Source organism: Oncorhynchus gorbuscha, linkage group LG01 (assembly GCF_021184085.1).
Source record: "Oncorhynchus gorbuscha isolate QuinsamMale2020 ecotype Even-year linkage group LG01, OgorEven_v1.0, whole genome shotgun sequence".
Lineage (NCBI taxonomy): Eukaryota > Metazoa > Chordata > Actinopteri > Salmoniformes > Salmonidae > Oncorhynchus > Oncorhynchus gorbuscha.
The window spans coordinates 31,553,970-31,575,548 of NC_060173.1; the positions used below are offsets into that span (position 1 = coordinate 31,553,970).

The following is a 21,579-nucleotide window of genomic DNA, read 5'->3' on the forward strand; positions in this document are numbered from 1 at the left end:
ATATTTTTTTTTGAAGAAGAAGAAGTGGGAATCATCATTATTTGGCCCACAGATTATTAGCCAGATCTGTTTTTGTTCCAATTTAAAATAACACTTTTTTTTAAGAATACATCTTCCTTGATGATCTGTTTGCACAATCGGATCAACATTTGTATTAATTAGTATAATCACCCATTGTGAGTTTCTTTGCCCATGACAAAAAATATATTTCTCACTCCAAGTCCTTTTTCCACCCAACCTCATCCCTCGTTGCTACGTTTCATCTTGCCCTCAATGCTGAATAGTTTCTAGGTCCCTGCCGCTGAAAAACATCCCCAAAGCATGATGCTGCCACCACCATGCTTCACCGTAGGGTTGGTGCTAGGTTTCCTTCAGACGTGACACTTGGCATTCAGGTCAAAGTGTTCAATCTTAGTTTCATCAGATCAGAGAATCTTGTTTCTCATGGTCAGAGTCCTTTTGTGCCTTTTCGAAAACTCCAAGTGGGCTGTCAACTGCCTTTTACTGAGGAGTGGCTTCTGTCTGGCCACTCTACCATAAAGGCATGATTGGTGGAGTGCTGCAGAAATGGGAGAACCTTCCAGAAGGACAACCATCTCCACATAGAATCTTGATCACCTCCCTGACCAAGGCCCTTCTCTCCCGATTGCTCAGTTTGGCCGGGCGGCCAGCTCTAGGAAGAGACTTGGTGGTTCCAAACTTCTTCCATTTAAGAATGTTGGAGGCCACTGTGTTCTTGGGGACCTTCAATGCTGCAGAAACGTGTTGGTACCCTTCCTCAGAGCTGTGCCTCGACACAATCCTGTCACGTAGTTATACGGACAATTCCTTCTACCACACGGATTGGTTTTTGCTCTGACATGCACTGTCAACTGTGGGACATAATATAGACAGGTGTGTGCCTTTCTAAATAATGTCTAATCAATTGAATTTACCACAGGTGGACTCCAATCATGTTGTAGAAACATCAAGAATGATCAATGGAAACAGGATACACCGGAGCTCAATTTTAAGTCTCATAGCAAGGGTCTGAATACTTATGTAAATAAGGTATTTCTTTCTTTACAAACTTTTCTAAAAAACCTGTTATTGCTTTGTCATTACGGGGTATTGTGTGTAGATTGATGATGCAAAACATTTATTTAATCAATTTTAGAATAAGGCAGTAACGTAATAAAATGTGAAAAAAAGGAAGGGGTCTGAATACTTTCCGAACGCATTGTATATAGCTGTTATAGAGGTTTCTAAGGGGTGGTTATAGAGGTTTCGAAGGGGTGGTTATAGAGGTTTCGAAGGGGTGGTTATAGAGGGAGTTTGTTAAAGGTGTTTTAGACATTCACAAATTTTGCACTCTGTGCCCTACCTGAGACTATAATAAACGTCTATTTAACTTTAAGTGTAACAGGTGTTATACAGGATGTTGTTTGGCTTTGTGACTCCTGCAAGCTGTTATAGTGTTATGAAAAGAGTGTTGTCAGGACTGTTTCATTACTTTCCTACCAAAGGCTGCCATCAGCTCTTCACTGAATGATACTCTATCTCAACACATACCCCTCTGATTGGACAGAGGGGAGAGGGGGCAGGGTGTTGGCTTGGGGGGCAGACACAAGGCTGCACAGGATTGGCCCAGAGGGAGGAAGGGGCTGGGAGTCGGAGGAGGAGAGGGCAGGGGAACTGGAACGGGAGACAAACCTCTCTTGGGAGGAGGTCACTGTGGGGCAGAGAAAAAGGTGAGGAAAGCGAGAGTAACAGGAGAGGAAGAGAAGAGAGCGACAGAGGCAGGTTGGGAGAGGAGAGAGGTGAGCCAAAAAACAAGACATCAAGAAAAGCAGAGAAGGGACAGCGGAGTAAAGTCACAAGATCTTAAACCTGACAGGAAAACATAAGGAAGGAAAATACAAAACCTTTAGGAAGAAGGGAGTAGAGAAGAGAGGTAGGAAGGGGGGTTCCTAGGGTGTATTTCCACCAGTAGGGGGAACCATGTCATGCCCTAGGGGGTGTGTGGGTTATTACGTGGTCAACACCAGAACTCTATGGTCCACAGCTGCTGTGTGTGTGTGTTTCTAACACAATGACTTGAAATATATCAATTAAACAAGGAAATGGGATGGAAAAATTAAAGACAGTCAGGTTCAGAGTGGGGGGTGAGGAAAGGAGCAGACAGAGTGTGAGGAAGGGTGAGGAGGGTGGTGGGGTCTTACCCATCTTGGGCGTCAGACTGAGGTCTGTGTCTGAGGAGGAGGACTGGCGACTGCATGGCTTGGATGGAGAGAAGGGAGGAGGAGAGGAGGAGGAGGAAGGAAGTGTTCTGAGAGGGGTGGGAGGGACGGAGAGGGGGTGGGTTGGGTCCTCACTGAACACGGGCCTGCCAGGAGAACACACACACGCACATCAGTCACCTCACCGTGTGTGTGTGTGTGTGTATGTATGTGTGAGAGGGGTATGTGGAGTGCAAATGACTGGGCTGCAGAACTAAAAAGCCAAGCACATGAAGCGTAAACAGAAGCACACACAGATATATAGAACTGAGGGGGAAAGCATGGCAGAAACACACAACACAACATGGGCCAACCCAACACAACACTAAAGGGATGAGTAGTTTCTTGAAATGGAATTTAAATCCACTTCCAACATCAACTGAATTGAAAAGGAATTGAGGCCAACAGACTCCCGGGTGACTGCCCCTTGGAGACCAATATAGTTGATTGAACTGAACTGGACTAAGGCAGATGCTTGAGGCCCTAAAAAATCTGCATTGGACAAGATCTCAGAATCCAGACATTAAAATGGAATAATGAATAATATAATGAATATTTAAACATTTATTGAACTTAGGGTAATAGAAAATGCATTCATTTGCCCAAGTTAATCATAAGACATCAATGAAATGCATCAGTGATTCGTATTTCCCAGAAACTTTCTGAAACGGCACAGGAATACACATCTATGTGTATGTGTGCAGTGCGCATGCATGTCTACACTTCCTGTAGCCGTTGGCGATGAAGCTAATGATAACAATCTTCTGGTAGAGATGGAAAGACTTTCCCAAAAACCTTTTCAATTAAATGTTACCTACAAAAGTAGCCTATGCCTACCAGACAGAATGATATCATGATCATTTAAATCAATCCAGTGGCCATTTGTTTTGCAAACCCTGCAATCACGAGTGCTACAGAAACACCACTCACCAAAAACAGTCTCTTTCTGGTTTGCACTTGCATTAAAGGTTAACTACACACAAAACTTTAAAATGTTTCATTTTTCCCAGACCTCAAAAGTGGTCTCCTGTTGTGGTGTAAACATTTTTGTGGACTTAGAACATCCAATGTTGTTTTTGTGAGCAGAGCGGAATTTGGGGAAAAAACTACATAGAATCAGGCAAAATTAGGACAGACGGAAGGGATGGATCTGCTTGGGCAGGGGCTCTATCATTGGCTGCGGGGGACACAAGAAGAGGAAGTGTTTGGGGCTGGTGATGTCAATCTCATCCAATGGCAAGGAAGAATGGGCTCGGAGGTAGATTTTTGGGGGGGAGAGAGAGAGTGGTAACTATCTCACCGATGGCTATCCATTAGTTTCTCTGTCTCATGCTCTATTGCTCTGGCTCTCCCCTTTCCCTCAGTTTACCTAGCTCTTCTATGTCTGTCTCCTTATTTCTCTTTTATAAATCGCTCCCTTTCTATGTAAGAGTGAAGACCCATGTAGGAACACAGATTCTGGGACTCCCTCCCTCTCGCTATTTTTCTCTGTCCGTACCAGTAAAGACCAGAGTAGGGACAGAGACAGAGAAGTTCTGGGAGTGGGACAGTCTCTGAGAGCTGCAGGCTGAGTGGACAGGGCTGTTGTGGCTGGAGCGACATCCGTGGGCCATAGGAGACCTGAATCAATCACCATGTAGAGACGGACAGTGGACCAATCCAAACGCATACAGCAAGAGAAGAGCCAATCCATGTGCAGCAGAGGCAGAGAAGAAGAGAAACACAACAACACACCACAACATTGCAGCAAAGAAAAATAGAGCACAAGAAAATAAAAAATAAAGAGGAGAGGTTGTCTACCCCCTCCTTTTGCATTATAACACCCATAACACCACATGCTGCAGGTAAAGAAAATGCTTGCCTGGCACCCACCCTACCTTCTTTTCTCTCTCCATTCATCCACCCCACCTTCCTCCAACCATACTAGCAGGAACAAGCTCATGCACAGCCCTCAGACACACACACATTCAAATGAGAGAGAGAGCAGCACAAACATGCAAATGCAAAGAGAGTAGAGCCATTAGAAAACAGACAAAAACACAGACACAGGGGAAGGGGGCTGTGTGTCCATATCTCAAATATGGCATATACTATAGCTTTGTCACATGATAACACACACACACACACACACACACACACACACACACCCCAAGTGTGACAGGATGTCTCATAAGGGCCGTTTGACGCTAGTTCCACCTTCACAGTAGGGCTGTTGGAAAAAATACATATACATTTTTTTGGGGGACAGAAATGCCTTCTTGAACATGTGAACTTTCATGTTCTTTAATTACAAACTTGTATGGGATCCGTAAATATGACAAATGTAAACTCATTAAACTAGTTTAGCGAAGGAGAAAACACTGAGCTATATAGGGAGAAAGACAAGATCTTTCCTGGCTAGCCATTCCGGGATATGTTCCGGGATTCACCGGATGGCATTGAGGAGTTTACCACATCAGTCACCGGCATCATTAATAAGTGCATCAACGACGTCGTCCCCACAGTAACCGTACGCATGTACGTATCCTAACCAGAAGCCATGGATTACAGGCAACATCCACACTGAGCTAAAGGCTAGAGCTCCCACTTTCAGGGAGTGGGAAACTAACCCAGATGCTTTTTATAAATCCCGGTACACCCTCCGACGAACCACCAAACAGGAAAAACATCAATACAGGACTAAGATCTAACCCTACTACACCAGCTCTGACACTCGTCGGATGTGGCAGGGCTGGCAAACTACCACGGATTACAAAGGGAAACTCACCCACTAGCTTCCCAGTGACACAAGCCTACCAGACGATCTAAATGCCTTCTATGCTTGTTTCGAGGTAAGCAACACTGAACCATGCTTGAGAGCACCAGCTGTTCCTTTAAACAAGTTAACACTCTAAAGGTGGATTACCAGGACACATACTCAGAGCATGTGCTGACCAGATGGCAAGTGTCTTCACTGAAATGTTCAACTTCTCCCTGACCCAGTCTGGACACACTCCACATCACATACCGCCACTACAGATGACACACTCTCTATTGCACTCCACACTGCCCTTTCCCACTTGGCCAAAAGGAACACCTATGTGAAAATGCTGTTCATATGTGAAAACTGTTCATTGACTACAGCTCAGCGTTCAACACCATAGTGCCCTCGAAGCTCATCACTAAGCTAAGGTCACTGGGACTGAACACCTCCCTCTGCAACTGGATCCTGGACTTCATGAGGGTAGGCAACAACACATCCGCCACACTGAACCTCAACACAGGGATCCTCAGGGGTATGTGCTTAGTTCCCTCCTGTAACACCATCATTAAGTTTGCCATCGACATGGCAGTGGCAAGACTGATCACCGACAACGATGAGACAGCCTATAGGGAGGTCAGAATACTGGCTGTGTGGTGCCAGGACAACAACCTCTCCTTCAAACGTGAGCAAGACAAAGGAGCTGATTATGTACTACAGGAAAGGGCCACTCACTCCCCATGCACATTGACGGAGCTATAGTGGAGTGTGTCAAGAGTTTCAAGTACTTCGGTGTCCACGCTACTAAGGATCTATCATGGTCCAAACACACCGACACAGTCGTGAAGAGGGCACGACAATGCCTCTTCCCCCTCAGGATGCTGAGAAGATTTGGCATTGGTCCAGATCCTCAAAAAGATATACAGCTGAACCATCAAGAGCATGTTGGCTAGCTGCATCACTGCTTGACATGGCAACTGCTTGGCATCCGACCCTAAGGCGGTACAGAGTGTAGTGTGTTTGGCCCAGTACATCACTGGGGCCGAGCTTCCTGCCATCCAGAACCTCTATACCAGGCGGTGTCACATTTTTCTCTGAGACTTCTGCCACCCAAGCCACAGACTGTTCTCTCAGATACCGCACGGCAAGCGGTACCAATGCAGTCTGAAACCAACAAGACCCTGAACAGCTTCTAACCACAAGCCATATGAATGCTAAATGGCTAATCAAATGGCTACCCGGACTACATGCATTGACCCTTTTTTTGCACTGACTATGCACACACTGGACTCCACCCACACACATCCTTACACTGACACCCCAACACACATACATAACATGCACACACATATGCACACTGTATTTTTATTTGTTATTCACTGTGTATTTATTTGTTATCTTTAACTCTGCATTTTTTTTGTATTTATCCGCAAGTAAGCAAGTGTATACTATGCATGTGACAAATACAATCATATAATAAGATCATGTCAATTTGACATAAGCCCTCAGAGAAATCTGGTCACAAATGTAGAGAAAGGCAGAAATACTGAGACACACACAGGGGTTAGTCCAAAGGCAGGGCACAAACACATACACTCTCTTGCGCTCTCTCTCACACACACACACACACACACACACACACACACACACACACACCATGCTCATGCATTCGTTCAATACTCACTCTTTGATTTCCTTAGAGGGTGAGTTGCAGGCATTGGATGCCGGGGCGGTGTTGGTGTGTGTGATGGTGTTGGAAGCAGTCCCAGGGATGAGTTTGTCCAGAGTGCAGGCGGTGCCGATAGCTCGGACCACCAGACCCGACTCTCCCTCCAGATCAAAGCATTGCAGGTAGCCCACCACCGCATTACCACCCATCTCCAACACCTTCAGACCGATCTTTCTCTGCAGCTCACCTACACACACACGCCTCGTTAGAAGCCCTGGGAGTTCTGATGTAATATACTCTAATACTATAGAATACTTCTATAGTGTAATATATATACAGTTGAAGTCGGAAGTTTGCATACACTTATGCTGGAGTCATTAAATCATGTTTTTCAATCACTCCACACATTTCTTGTTAAGTAACTATAGATTTGGCAAGTCGATTAGGACATCTACTTTGTGCATGACAAGTCATTTTTCCAACTATTGTTTAGACAGATTATTTCACTTATAATTCACTGTCTCACAATTCCAGTGGGTCAGACGATTACATACACTGAGTTGACTGCCTTTAAACAGGTTGGAAAATTCCAGAAAATGATGTCATTGCTTTAGAAGCTTCTGTTAGGCTAATTTACATAATTTGAGTCAATTGGAGGTGTATCTGTGGATGTATTTAAAGGCCTACCTTCAAACTCAGTGCCTCTGCTTGACATCATGGGAAATCAGCCAAGAACTCAGAAAAACAATTGTAGACCACTACAAGTCTGGTTCATCCTTGGGAGCAATTTCCAAACGCCTGAAGGTACCACATTCATCTGTACAAACAATAGTACGCAACTATAAACACCATGGGTCCACGCAGTCGTCATACTGCTCAGGAAGGAGACGCGTTCTGTCTCCTAAAGATGAACGCTCTTTGGTGTGAACACTGCAAATCAATCCAAGAACAGCAGCAAAGGACCTTGTGAAGATGCTGGAGGAAACAGGTACAAAAGTATCTATATCCACAGTAAAACGAGTCCTGTATCGACATAACCTGAAAGGCCGCTCAGCAAGGAAGAGGCCACTGCTCCAAAACCAACAAAAAAAAGACAGACTACAGTTTGCAACTGCACATGGGGACAAAGATTGTACTTTTTGGAGAAATGTCCTCTGATCTGATGAAACAAAAACAGAACTGTTTGGCCATAATGACCATCGTTATGTTTGGAGGAGAAAGGGGACGCTTACAAGCCGAAGAACACCATCCCAACCGTTAAGCACGGGAGTGGCAGCGTAATGTTGTGAGGTGCTTTGCTGCAGGAGGGACAGGTGCAGTTCACAAAATAGATGACATCATGAGGTAGAAAAATGATGTGGATATATTGAAGCAACATCTCAAGTTATCAGTCGGGAAGTTAAAGCTTGGTCGCAAAAGCGTCTTCCAAATGGACAATGACCCCAAGCATACTTCCAAAGTTGTGGCAAAATGGCTTAAGGACAACAAAGTCAAGGCATTGGAAAGGCCACCACAAAGCCCTGATCTCAATCCTATAGAACATGTGTGGGCAGAACTGAAAAAGCATGCGTGAGCAAGGAGGCCTACAAACCTGACTCAGTTACACCAGCTCTGTCAAGAAGAATGGGCCAAAATTCACCCAACTTATTGTGGGAAGCTTGTGGAAGGCTACCCAAAATGTTTGACTCAAGTTAAACCATTTAAAGGCAATGCTACCAAATACTAATTGAGTGTATGTAAACTTCTGACCCACTGGGAATGTGATGAATGAAATAAAAGCTGAAATAAATCACTCTACTATTATTCTGACATTTCACATTCTTAAAATAAAGTGGTGATCCTAACTGACCTGAGAAAAATGTTTTACTAGGATAAAACGTCAGGTATTGTCAAAAACTAAGTTTAAATGTATTTGGTTAAGGTGTATGTAAACTTCCGATCTCAACATACAGTGCCTTGCGAAAGTATTTGGCCCCCTTGAACTTTGCGACCTTTTGCCACATTTCAGGCTTCAAACATAAAGATATAAAACTGTATATTTTTGTGAAGAATCAACAACAAGTGGGACACAATCATGAAGTGGAACGACATTTATTGGATATTTCAAACTTTAACAAATCAAAAAATGAAAAATTGGGCGTGCAAAATTATTCGGCCCCTTTACTTTCAGTGCAGCAAACTCTCTCCAGAAGTTCAGTGAGGATCTCTGAATGATCCAATGTTGACCTAAATGACTAACGATGATAAATACAATTCACCTGTGTGTAATCAAGTCTCCGTATAAATGCACCTGCACTGTGATAGTCTCAGAGGTCTGTTAAAAGCGCAGAGAGCATCGTGAAGAACAAGGAACACACCAGGCAGGTCCGAGATACTGTTGTGAAGAAGTTTAAAGCCGGATTTGGATACAAAAAGATTTCCCAATCTTTAAACATCCCAAGGAGCACTGTGCAAGCGATAATATTGAAATGGAAGGAGTATCAGACCGCTGCAAATCTACCAAGAACTGGCCGTCCTTCTAAACTTTCAGCTCATACAAGGAGAAGACTGATCAGAGATGCAGCCAAGAGACCCATGATAACTCTGGATGAACTGCAGAGATCTACAGCTGAGGTGGGAGACTCTGTCCATAGGACAACAATCAGTCATATATTGCACAAATCTGGCCTTTATGGAAGAGTGGCAAGAAGAAAGCCATTTCTTAAAGATATCCATAAAAAGTGTTGTTTAAAGTTTGCCACAAGCCACCTGGGAGACACACCAAACATGTGGAAGAAGGTGCTCTGGTCAGATGAAACCAAAATTGAACTTTTTGGCAACAATGCAACACGTTATGTTTGGCGTAAAAGCAACACCCTGAACACACCATCCCCACTGTCAAACATGGTGGTGGCAGCATGATTTGGGCCTGCTTTTCTTCAGCAGGGACAGGGAAGATGGTTAAAATTGATGGGAAGATGGATGGAGCCAAATACAGGACCATTCTGGAAGAAAACCTGATGGAGTCTGCAAAAGACCTGAGACTGGGACGGAGATTTGTCTTCCAACAAGACAATGATCCAAAACATAAATCAAAATCTACAATGGAATGGTTCAAAAATAAACATATCCAGGTGTTAGAATGGCCAAGTCAAAGTCCAGACCTGAATCCAATCGAGAATCTGTGGAAAGAACTGAAAACTGCTGTTCACAAATGCTCTCCATCCAACCTCACTGAGCTCGAGCTGTTTTGCAAGGAGGAATGGGAAAAAATTTCAGTCTCTCGATGTGCAAAACTGATAGAGACATACCCCAAGCGACTTACAGCTGTAATCGCAGCAAAAGGTGGCGTTACAAAGTATTAACTTAAGGGGGCTGAATAATTTTGCACGCCCAATTTTTCTGTTTTTGATTTGTTAAACAAGGTTGAAATATCCAATAAATGTCGTTCTACTTCATGATTGTGTCCCACTTGTTGTTGATTCTTCAAAAAAATACAGTTTTATATCTTTATGTTTGAAGCCTGAAATGTGGCAAAAGGTCGCAAAGTTCAAGGGGGCCGAATACTTTCGCAAGGCACTGTATGTACAGTATATCACAAAAGTGAGTACACAATTTTTGTAAATATGAGTATATATTTTCATGTGACAACACTGAAGAAATGACACTTTGCTACAATGTAAAGTAGTGGGTGTACCGCTTGTATAACAGTGTAAATTTTCTGTTCCCTCAACAACACACAGCCATTAATGTATAAACCACTGGCAACAAAAGTGAGTACACCCCTAAGTGAAAATGTCCAAATTTGGTCTGAGCTGTTTTATCGTGGGTGACATATTCCTGATACAGGACGTCCTACTTGAGTATGCGGAGAGTGGTAATTTGACCCATGGTTTAGACCAGGGGTGTCAAAGTCAAATGGACGGAGGGCCAAATAAAAAATTTAGCTACAAGCCGAGGGCTTGTACATTCATAGTCTAGTGAACCTAATTGAACCTACTGAAAACCTAACAAATATATTCCAATATGATCAGATAAATAAAGCAATATTTTCTTATGGCTCTGTCAGTAATCTTTAATTTTCAACAGACACAAAAGACAAATTTCCTTTATATAAAAATCCCCATAACATGAACATTAAATGAAAGAAACCGGTATTCAAGGCACCATCAGTAGCCTATATTTTCTATTTTAGCAAAAGTGGGCTAAATTTACTTCAAAGAAAAAAACAATAATAGCAATTTTCTATCATCCACTCAACTTGGTTTTAAATGCCTTCACTGTACTGTACATATCAGAGATGACACGATCCCGACCCTGCAGCTGCAAGTTCATTGTATTCAGATGACTCGTAATGTCACACAGAAAAGCCATTTCACACAGAAACATTTCGTCTCGGAGTTGTGTTGTGTCTTTCCCTTTGCTGTCCAAGAACAGACAAATCTCCTCACGAAGCTCGAAACATCTTTGAAGCACCTTTCCCTGGCTTAGCCATCGCACCTCTGTGTGATAAGGCAAATCACCATGCTCCGTTTCTAACTCCGTCAGAAATGCCTTGAACTGGCGGTGATTCAAACCTTTGGCTCTGATAAAGTTAACTGTGCGCGTGATGATGCTCATTACATGCTCCATTTTCAAGGCTTTACCGCACAACGCTTCCTGGTGTATGATACAATGATAAGCTGTCAGCTCACCTGTCGCGTTTTCCTCTTGCATCTTTTCCCGTATCTTCGCCACCAGTCCGCTCCTGTGTCCACACATCGCAGGTGCTCCGTCGGTTGTCAAACCCACGAGTTTTTCCCAAGGCAGCTCCATCTCATTTACACATCTTGACACCTCTTCATACAAATCATGCCCCGTAGTTGTGCCATGCATAGGACGTAAAGCCAAAAACTCCTCTGTCACGCTTAGGCTGGAGTCCACTCCGCGGATGAAAATTGACAACTGGGCAATGTCAGAAATGTCAGTGCTCTCATCCACAGCCAAGGAATATGCAATGAAATCTTTTCCCTTTTTCACAAGCTGCTCTTTTAGATTGATGGACAACTGGTCTACTCTCTCGGCAATGGTGTTTCTGCTCAGACTCACATTTAAAAAGAGTTGCCTTTTTTCTGGGCAAACTTCGTCACAAACTTTAATCATGCAGTTTTTGATGAAATCCCCCTCCGTAAATGGCCGGGCTGATTTAGCGATCTCTACTGCCAAAATAAAACTGGCCTTGACAGCAGCCTGGCCTTGTGATTTGGCTTTTTTGAACAGAGCCTGTCGAGATTTGAGGCCTCGTTTTAATTCCTCTGCCTTTTGTAGCCTTTGTTCCATGTCCATATTCTTGTTTTTGTCCGCGTGTTTCGTTTCATAATGTCGTCTCAGATTATACTCTTTCAGTACCGCCACACTTTCTCCACACAGAAGACACACAGGTTTTCCAGCTACCTCCGTGAACAAATACTCCGACTCCCACCTTGTTTGAAACCCCCGGTTCTCAGTGTCCACCTTCCGTTTTGCCATTTTTGATGGGTATCTGAAAGTTAATTTTACTGTGATGCTGACAACTACTGTGCCAATAAATATTGAAATGAAGCAGCCTACTGCTCGGTGCGTCACCGTTGCATTGTGGGAAATGTAGTATTGGTGCGTGTAAAAGATCTGCGGGCTGCCGGCTTGCTGCGGTCTGGTTCTAATAACAAATCAAGATCATCCCAGGGGCCGTAAAAAACCTTCTCGCGGGCCGGATGTGGCCCGCGGGCCTTGACTCTGACATATGTGGTTTAGACGATGAGGATTTTGTTCCAAAATAAGCATAAGAGATCCCTAGATCTGGGTAGACAGGAAGTTAGAGTAGAGGTTGGGAAGGATCTCTCAATGGAGTTTTATGTAGATCAAAATGGAGTCTAACTACATGGCAGTCTATGACTCTGAGCCATTATGGCATATCGGTGCAGGTTCCCATATTGATTGTGGACACAGGTCATAGCTCATTTGGAGAGAGAGGGCTATATGAATCCAATCACCCAGTATGGAAGAAGGTAGAGTATAGTGAAGGTGAGAGTTTTTGATTGTAATCAGGAGAGAGGGATGTAATTGCATAAAGTTACGCCTAACCCTTTAAACTGAAAATGAAGGAGGATCTAGGGTTGTGGTATGGATATGACCAAGTCTTGGTCGACACCCTAGTACGGTTCTGGGTAGAGGAGTTTAGGGCGGTATGGTAAAGCTGTTCACCAAAACAGGAATGCCAGATAATGACAGTTGTATTGATTTGCACTATTTAAATCCCCAGGTTCCTCCCTTTACAGTGACCGGAGGACATTATTACCACCCAAAGTGTCAATATCTTGTGTGGTCACCATCATTTTCCAGCACTGCCTTAACCCTCTTGGGCATAGAGTTCACCAGAGCTTCACAGGTTGCCACTGAAGTCCTCTTCCACTCCTCCATGACGACATTACAGAGCTGGTGGATGTTAGAGACCTTACATTCCTCCACCTTCCGTTTGAGGATGCCCCACAGATGCTCAATAGGGTTTAGGTCTGGAGACATGCTTGGCCAGTCCATCACCTTTACCCTCAGCTTCTTTAGCAAGGCAGTGGTCGTCTTGGAGGTGTGTTTGGGGTCCTTATGTTGGAATACTGCCCTGCAGCCCAGTCTCCGAAGAGAGGGGATCATGCTCTGCTTCATTATGTCACAGTACATGTTGGCATTCATGGTTCCCTCAATGAACTGTAGCTCCCCAGTGCCGGCAGCTCTCATGCAGCCCCAGACCATGACACTCCCACCACCATGCTTGACTGTAGGCAAGACACACTTGTCTTTGTACTCCTCACCTGGTTGCCGCCATACACACTTGACACCATCTGAACCAAATAAGTTTATCTTGGTCTCATCAGACCACGGGACATGGTTCCAGTAATCCATGTCCTTAGTCTGCTCGTCTTCAGCAAACTGTTTGCGGGCTTTCTTGTGCATCATCTTGAGAAGAGGCGTCCTTCTGGGACGACAGCCATGCAGACCAATTTGATGCAGTATACAGCGTATGGTCTGAGCACTGACCGGCTGACCCCCCACCCCTTCAACCTCTGCAGCAATGCTGGCAGCACTCATACGTCTATTTTCCAAAGACAACGCTGAGCACGTGCACTCAGCTTCTTTGGTCGACCATGGCGAGGACTGTTCTGAGTGGAACCTGTCCAGTTAAACCGCTGTATGGTCTTGGCCACCGTGCTGCAGCTCAGTTTCAGGGTCTTGGCAATCTTCTTATAGCCCAGGCCATCTTTTTGTAGAGCAACAATAATTTTTTCAGATCCTCAGAGAGTTCTTTGCCATGAGGTGCCATGTTGAACTTCCAGTGACCAGTCAGTATGAGGGAGTGTGAGAACTGCTCCCCATTCACACCTGAGACCTTGTAACACTAACGAGTCACATGACACCGGGGAGGGAAAATGGCTAATTGGGCCCAATTTTGACATTTTCACTTAGGGGTGTACTCACTTTTGTTGCCAGCGGTTTAGACATTAATGGCTGTGTGTTGAGTTATTTTGTGGGGACAGAAAATGTACACTGTTATACAAGCTGTACACTCACTACTTTACATTGTAGCAAAGTGTCATTTCTTCAGTGTTGTCACATGAAAAGATATACTCAAATATTTACAAAAATGTGAGGGGTGTACTCACTTTCGTGATATACTATATATACAGTGGGGCAAAAAAGTATTTAGTCAGCCACCAATTGTGCAAGTTCTCCCACTTAAAAAGATGAGGCCTGTAAATTTCATCATAGGTACACTTCAACTATGACAGACAAAATGAAAAACAAAAAAAAAATCACATTAAAAATTTTTATGAATTTATTTGCAAATTATGGTGGAAAATAAGTATTTGGTCACCTACAAACAAGCAAGATTTCTCTCACAGACCTGTAACTTCTTCTTTAAGAGGCTCCTCTGTCCTCCACTCGTTACCTGTATTAATGGAACGTGTTTGAACTTGTTATCAGTATAAAAGACCCACAACCTCAAACAGTCACACTCCAAACTCCACTATGGCCAAGACCAAAGAGCTGTCAAAGGACACCAGAAACAAAATTGTAGATCACAAGAATGGTGAGCAAAAATCCCAGAACCACACGGGGGGACCTAGTGAATGACCTGCAGAGAGCTGGGACCAAAGTAACAAAGCCTACCATCAGTAACACACTACGCCGCCAGAGACTCAAATCCTGCAGTGACAGACGTATCCCCCTGCTTAAGCCAGTACATGTCCAGGCCAGTCTGAAGTTTGCTAGAGAGCATTTGGATGAGCCAGAAGAAGATTGGGAGAATGTCATATGGTCAGATGAAACCAAAATATAACTTTTTGGTAAAAACTCAACTTGTCGTGTTTGGAGGACAAAGAATTCTGAGTTGCATCCAAAGAACACCATACCTACTGTGAAGCATGGGGGTGGAAACATCATGCTTTGGGGCTGTTTTTCTGCAAAGGGACCAGGACCATGATCCATGTAAAGAAAAGAATGAATGGGGCCATGTATCGTGAGATTGAGTGAAAACCTCCCATCAGTAAGGGCATTGAAGATGAAACGTGGCTGGGTCTTTAAGCATGACAATGATCCCAAACACAACCACCCGGGCAACAAAGGAGTGGCCTAGCCAGTCTCCAGATCTCAACCCCATAGAAAATCTTTGGAGGGAGTTGAAAGTACGTGTTGCCCAGCAACAGCCCCAAAACATCACTGCTCGAGAGAAGATCTGCATGGATGAATGGGCCAAAATTACCAGCAACAGTGTGTGAAAACTTTGTGAAGACTTACAGAAAACATTTGATCTCTGTCATTGCCAACAAAGGGTATATAACAAAGTATTGAGATAAACTTTTGTTATTGACCAAATACTTACTTTCCACCATAATTTGCAAATAAATTCATTAAAAATCCTACAATGTGATTTTCTGGATTTTTTTTCTCATTTTGTCTGTCATAGTTGAAGTGTACCTATGATAAATTACAGGCCTCTCATCTTTTTAAGTGGGAGAACTTGCACAATTGATGGCTGACTAAATACTTTTTGCCCCACTGTATATATTATATACACACACACAGTAGAGAAAGTTAGATAGCTGGGTTATGTACCAGACATGAGGGAGATGAGTCGCTGGCGGGCCTCGTTAGAAGCCCTGGGGGTTCTGATGCGGTCAATCCACTGGTACTCCGGGTCCTCGTTCACCACCAGCTCCTCAACAAAACCATGGACCAGCGCCGCGCGGTAACACCTCGGGATGGATGTTGCTAACACACGCATAAACACCTTATCATCATTTACTATCATCATCAGCCATTTCTTGTGACTAGATTTCTCTACTATAGTACATCCCCATAGGGAACCAGGACTCACTGCAGAAGAACTTGACCCCACAGGAGGACTGTCTGAAGCGGTTTAGGTCGTTGAAGAGGTCCACCTTTACCAGAACATTAATCTCCCCTCTGATACCTGTAGGAGGACAGAATGAACAGAAACATTACTACCAGACAAAAACACCACCGAACCATAGAAACTAGAGGTCGGCCGATTAATTAGGGCCGATTTCAAGTTTTCATAACAATCGGAAATCGGTATTTTTGGGCACCGATTTCCGATTATTAAAAATAAAATAAAAACAACTTTTTTCATACCTTTTATTTAACTAGGCAAGTCAGTTAAGAACACATTCTTATTTTCAATGACTGCATAGGAACAGTGGGTTAACTGCCTTGTTCAGGGGCAGAATGACAGATTTTCACCTTGTCAGCTCAGGGGTTCCAATCTTGCAAAACACAGTTAACTAGTCAAACGCTTTAACCATTGCACTCCACGAGTAGCCTGCCTGTTACACGAATGCAGTAGAAGCCAAGGTAAATTGCTAGCTAGCATTAAACTTATCTTATAAAAAACAATCAATCCTAATCACTAGTTATAACTACTAATCCAGTTTAGCAGGCAATATTAACCAGGTTAAATTGTGTCATTTCTCTTGTGTTCATTGCACGCAGAGTCAGGGTATATGCAACAGTTTGCTGCCATTGCAAACTAATTTGCCAGAATTTTATGTAATTATGACATATATTGAAGGTTGTGCAACGTAACAACAATATTTAGACTTAGGGATGCCACCCGTTAGATAAAATACCGAACAGTTCCGTATTTCACTGAAATAATAAACGTTTTGTTTTTGAAATGATAGTTTCCTGATTTGATCATATTAATGACCAAAGGGCCGCGGTTTTTGTGGAGCGATGGGTAACGATGCTTCGAGTGTGGGTGTTGTCAATGTGTTCCTGGTTCGAGCCCAGGTAGGGAAGAGGGGGACGGAAGCTATACTGTTACACTGGCAATACTATACTATAGTGCCTATAAGAACATCCAATAGTCAAATGTATATGAAATATAAATGGTATAGAGAGAAATCCTATAATACTATATTAACTACAACCTAAAACCTCTTACCTTGGAATATTGAAGTCTCATGTTAAAAGGAACCACCAACTTTCATATGTTCTCATGTTCTGAGCAAGGAACTTAATTGTTAGCTTTTTTTTTACATGGCACATATTACTTTCTTCTCCTACACTTTGTTTTTGCATTACTTGAACCAAATTGAACATGTTTCATGATTTATTTGAGGCTAAATTGATTTTATTGATGTTTTATATTAAGTTAAAATAAGTCTTAATTCAGCATTGTTGTAATTGTCATTATTACAAATGTATTATTTTTTTTTATTACGTTTTTTTTAAATGATTTTTTAAATATATATATATATATATATATATTTTAATCGGCCGATTATTCGGTATTGGCTTTTCTGGTCCTCCAATAATCGGTATCGGCATTGAAAAATCGGAATCGGTCGACCTCTAATAGATACCCCAACTCTTCACAAGCACACTCCTCTCCCCTCTCAAACCAGGAAGACAGGCACTACTTCATCATTACTAGATAGATACCGTTAAATAACAGCTTTTAGTAAGTTTTTACAGCAGAGGAACAACATGCATTTACAGGCTGTTACACAGAGAACACTGTGTATTTCTTGAGAGGCCTGGTTATGTATCTGAAAAGTACCACTGTGGCCATGCACTTTTGATGGGTAAGTATATAACTTGTGTCATAGATAGTGGAAGTATAAAACTGACTGTGTATAGTGTGGTAGATGGGGAATTACACTGAAGAAAAATATAAAACACAACATGTAAAGTGTTTGTCTTAAGTTTCATGAGCTGAAATAAAAGATCCTAGAAATTTTCCAGATGCACAAAAAGCTTATTTCTCTAAAATGTTGTGCAAATTTGTTTACACCCCTGTTAGTGAGCATTATCCTTTGCCAAGATAATCCATCCACCTGACAGGTGTGGCATATCAAGAATCTGATTAAACAGCATGATCATTACACAGGTGCACATTGTGGTGGGTACAATAAAAGGCCACTCTAAAATGTGCAGTTTTGTCACACAACACAATGCCACACGTCTCAAGTTGAGGGAGCAAGTAATTGGAATGTTGACTGCAGGCATGTCCACCAGAGATGTTGCCAAAGAATGTTAATTTTTCTACCATAAGCCGCAGCAATGTTGTTTTTGAGAATTTGGTTGCATGTCCAACCAGCCTCACAACCGCAGACCACGTGTATGGCGTCACATAGACGAGCTGTTTGCTGATGTCAACGTTGTGAACAGAGTTCCGCATTGTGGTGGTGGGGTTATGGTATAGGCAGGCATAAGCTACGGACAGTGAACACAAGTGCATTTTATCAATGGCTATTTGGATGTAGATACCATGATGAGATCCTGAGGCCCATTGTGAGGCCCATTTTCTTTAAGGTATCTGCGACCGACAAATGTATATCTGTATTCCCAGTCATGTGAAATCCATAGATTAGAGCCTAAGTAATTCATTTAAATTGACTGATTTCCTTAAAGGATGTTTAAAATCTTTGAAATTATTGCATGTTGCGTTGATATTTTTGTTCAGTATCTATAAGAAACACACCGTGTATAGTGTCATAGATGGGGAACCATCCAGAGATGACGGTAGCAGCCTCGCTGGACAGCAGAGGGTCGATGTCAATGTAGACCTTCCCTATTGCATCGTTGGCACTGTAAGTGTCATGGTCCAACACTGTGATCTGTAACGGCTCATCCTGCAAATCCTCATCATCCACCTAGAGGAGGGGGGACAAAGTTGGGGAAACAATAATACAGGACAATCATGTTGACTCTACTGGGTTCGCCCCAGAATTTTTTAACAAGGTGGTGCTGCTGAGTATGGCCGGGGGATGCCCGGAGGGGCGCAAAGATTTTAGCATGTTTTAACACATGTAACTGACATTTCCTGCAATCTAGAGCAAAAATGGCAAATATAGTTTTTTTACATTGTGGCGCAGCCAGTCCACAAAGTGGCGAAGCGCCCCTCTTACATTCTTTGTGGAGAACCCTGCTGCAGCTTCTTCACCCTGTAATCCTATACCATTCACAAACACCTTCCTTCACAGAGAAATAAGTCAAGAAGTCATATTCACACATTTTACCTCAAATTTGAACCACTCTGAGTTCCACTGTGGATTAAGGGACTTGGGGTAGACATCCGTTTTGAAAGTTGTGTTGCCAAACTTGACCTGTAAGACACAACATCAATGAAGAACACCACAAGGCTTGTACTGCATCACTGTAACGAAGTATATGTGTTGGAGGGGTTGTAAGATTACATTGACCTGATGTTTTTTTCAGGGTAAACTTAGAATGGACCATGCTCACCTCTACAAAGGCATCAGTTAGGTCGCTGGCTCTGTCCATGACTGGTAAGTGACGCCCCGCCACAATCTTAGCTTTCAATTTACCCGGCATGATTCAGCTTTGTCATAACCTTCGGATCAAAGAATTACAGGTAAATAATTGCATTACTACAATAGCAATATTGTGTATTTTACCTGTATTCACCAGATCATGATAAAACCTGGCCAGCAGCATACCACCCTGCATCCCACTGCTGGCTTGCTTTTGAAGCTAAGCAGGGATGGTCCTGGTCGGTCCCTGGATGGGAGACCAGATGCTGCTGGAAGTGGTGTTTGGAGGGCCAGTAGGAAGCACCCTTTTGTCTGGTCTAAAAATATATCCCTAGGGCAGTGATTGGGCCATTGCCCTGTGTTAGGTGCCATCTTTCGGAAGGGACTCCAAAAGGGTGTCCTGACTCTCTGTGGTCACTAAAGATCCCATGGCACTTATTGTAAGAGTAGGGGTGTTAACCCTGGTGTCCTCGCTAAATTCCCAATCTGGCCCTCATACGGTTACCTAATCATCCCCAGCTTACAATTGTCTCATTCAGCTCCCCTGTAACTATTCCCCAGGTCGTTGCTGTAAATGTTCTCAGTCAACTTACCTGGTTAAAATAAAGATGAACTGATTCATGTGCTACCAGATCTAATGTCACACTGCAGTTGTGGCTACTGAGTAGTAGAAGGCTGATGCCAGTCCTGCTTGGTCCTGACATGGTGAGGCGACATATGTTGGTGACAGTTGACATACAGAGATTGACCAGCAAAGCAACATATTCTGGCCATATAGCTATAGCTAATACAGTGGTCGTTCTACCTTATTACTTGTTTCACTGACGTTACTGTTATATGTAAGATAAGTTAGCTAACTGATTTATAGAACTAGGTTACTTGGATGACAGACTTAGTTAGCCAACTACTGATTCTGTTAATCAGCCAGTTAACTAATTGAAAGCTTATTGCAACAGCCACACGGTTAGCTTAGCGTTACTGCATAGCAGTTGACTGACATGCATGCATAACGTTACCCCCTGTATTTCTGTGCGACCGGGTCGCCACACAACATAATGAAATCTATGTTACAAACAGTATAACAAACTGGCTGTTATTAGACGTCACTGAGTGTCCTTACCTGGACTATGTAAAACGAGAGAGCTGGGGAAACAGCAGCGTTTTTTCAGACGGACTTTGTTGGCAGCCCGCGCGCCAGACCTCCGCATCTCTACCAAACATGACGAGATCTTCTCTCAAAAGCCCGGTAGATGTGGCTAATATTTACTATAACTACGCTTTATGGCCATTGACTGCTTGAAAAAAAGCTCATTCAAATTCACTGTACACACATTGCGGTTAGCATCCCCGGCCAGCTCAACGAATGCAAAATGCTAGCCAGCGCGGTCTTCTCTTCTGGTGGAAAGGTGGTGACTAAATCTTGTTCACGAGATGTAAAACTGTAACACCGGCTTCATCTTCACGTTTGGCTTTCTCATACTTAGCCCAACTGACCGCATGATGTCGCTATTATTCCATTTACGTCGTTTGTTTCTTACTTTACGCTTTACTATTTAACTAGGCAAGACAGTTAAAAACAAATTATTATTTTCAATAACGGTGGAACTGCCTTGTTCGGGGGAAGAACGACAGATTTGTACTTTGTAACCTCCTTAGCTCGATTTAATGGTTTGTTGGTGAAAAAAACGGGGGACATATGCACACGGTCTTAATAAAACAACATTTTCAACCACCATGCTAGAATGGCTAATGCTAACGTTACTTGCTGATGTTGCCCACCATGTTCAACCAGGGGTAAACAACAAGCGCAAGAGGGGTGCAACATCCAGAAGTTGTCCGAAAATCACAAAAACATATGAGTTGAGTAAATCAACGCCTGTGCACCTTGAATGGAGGATGTTTCATGTACAAACCGGTCCATGGGGGCATAAGTTTTTTACCGGCTGGTCTCGTTAGTCAGAAAACAACATAAAATGAACAATAGCGCCACCTTGCGGCCGGTTGGGCCTGTCCCATACACAATGAGGTGAAGTGTGTACAGTATTAATATAACAGTAGATGTAATATGCACTAAAATAGATACATATGCGTCAGATTTTGCCATATCACTTATGCCCTTGT

The 21,579-nt window shown here is 43.1% G+C and overlaps 1 protein-coding gene across 6 annotated transcripts in view; it reads right to left on the minus strand.

Annotated features, from left to right (window-relative positions):
- The window catches only part of c2cd5 (C2 calcium dependent domain containing 5), a 71,367-nt gene extending 50,317 nt beyond the window's left edge, over positions 1–21,050 (minus strand). Inside the window, exons 1-9 of one of the 6 annotated variants that reach the window (XM_046350061.1) lie at positions 20,579–21,034; positions 20,052–20,155; positions 19,430–19,538; positions 19,204–19,290; positions 18,666–18,837; positions 16,035–16,130; positions 15,773–15,928; positions 6,683–6,914; positions 2,202–2,365 (exon numbers count right to left, since the gene is read on the minus strand). In XM_046350061.1, the coding sequence (XP_046206017.1) occupies positions 2,202–2,365; positions 6,683–6,914; positions 15,773–15,928; positions 16,035–16,130; positions 18,666–18,837; positions 19,204–19,290; positions 19,430–19,519 (997 nt within the window). In that variant the 5' untranslated portion in view covers positions 19,520–19,538; positions 20,052–20,155; positions 20,579–21,034. Of the gene's footprint in view, positions 1–2,201; positions 2,366–3,756; positions 3,879–6,682; positions 6,915–15,772; positions 15,929–16,034; positions 16,131–18,665; positions 18,838–19,203; positions 19,291–19,429; positions 19,539–20,051; positions 20,156–20,578 lie in introns of all 6 variants that reach the window. The other 5 variants (XM_046350097.1, XM_046350088.1, XM_046350069.1 and 2 more) reach the window with 5 other exon arrangements.
- Positions 21,051–21,579: the final 529 nt, after the last annotated feature.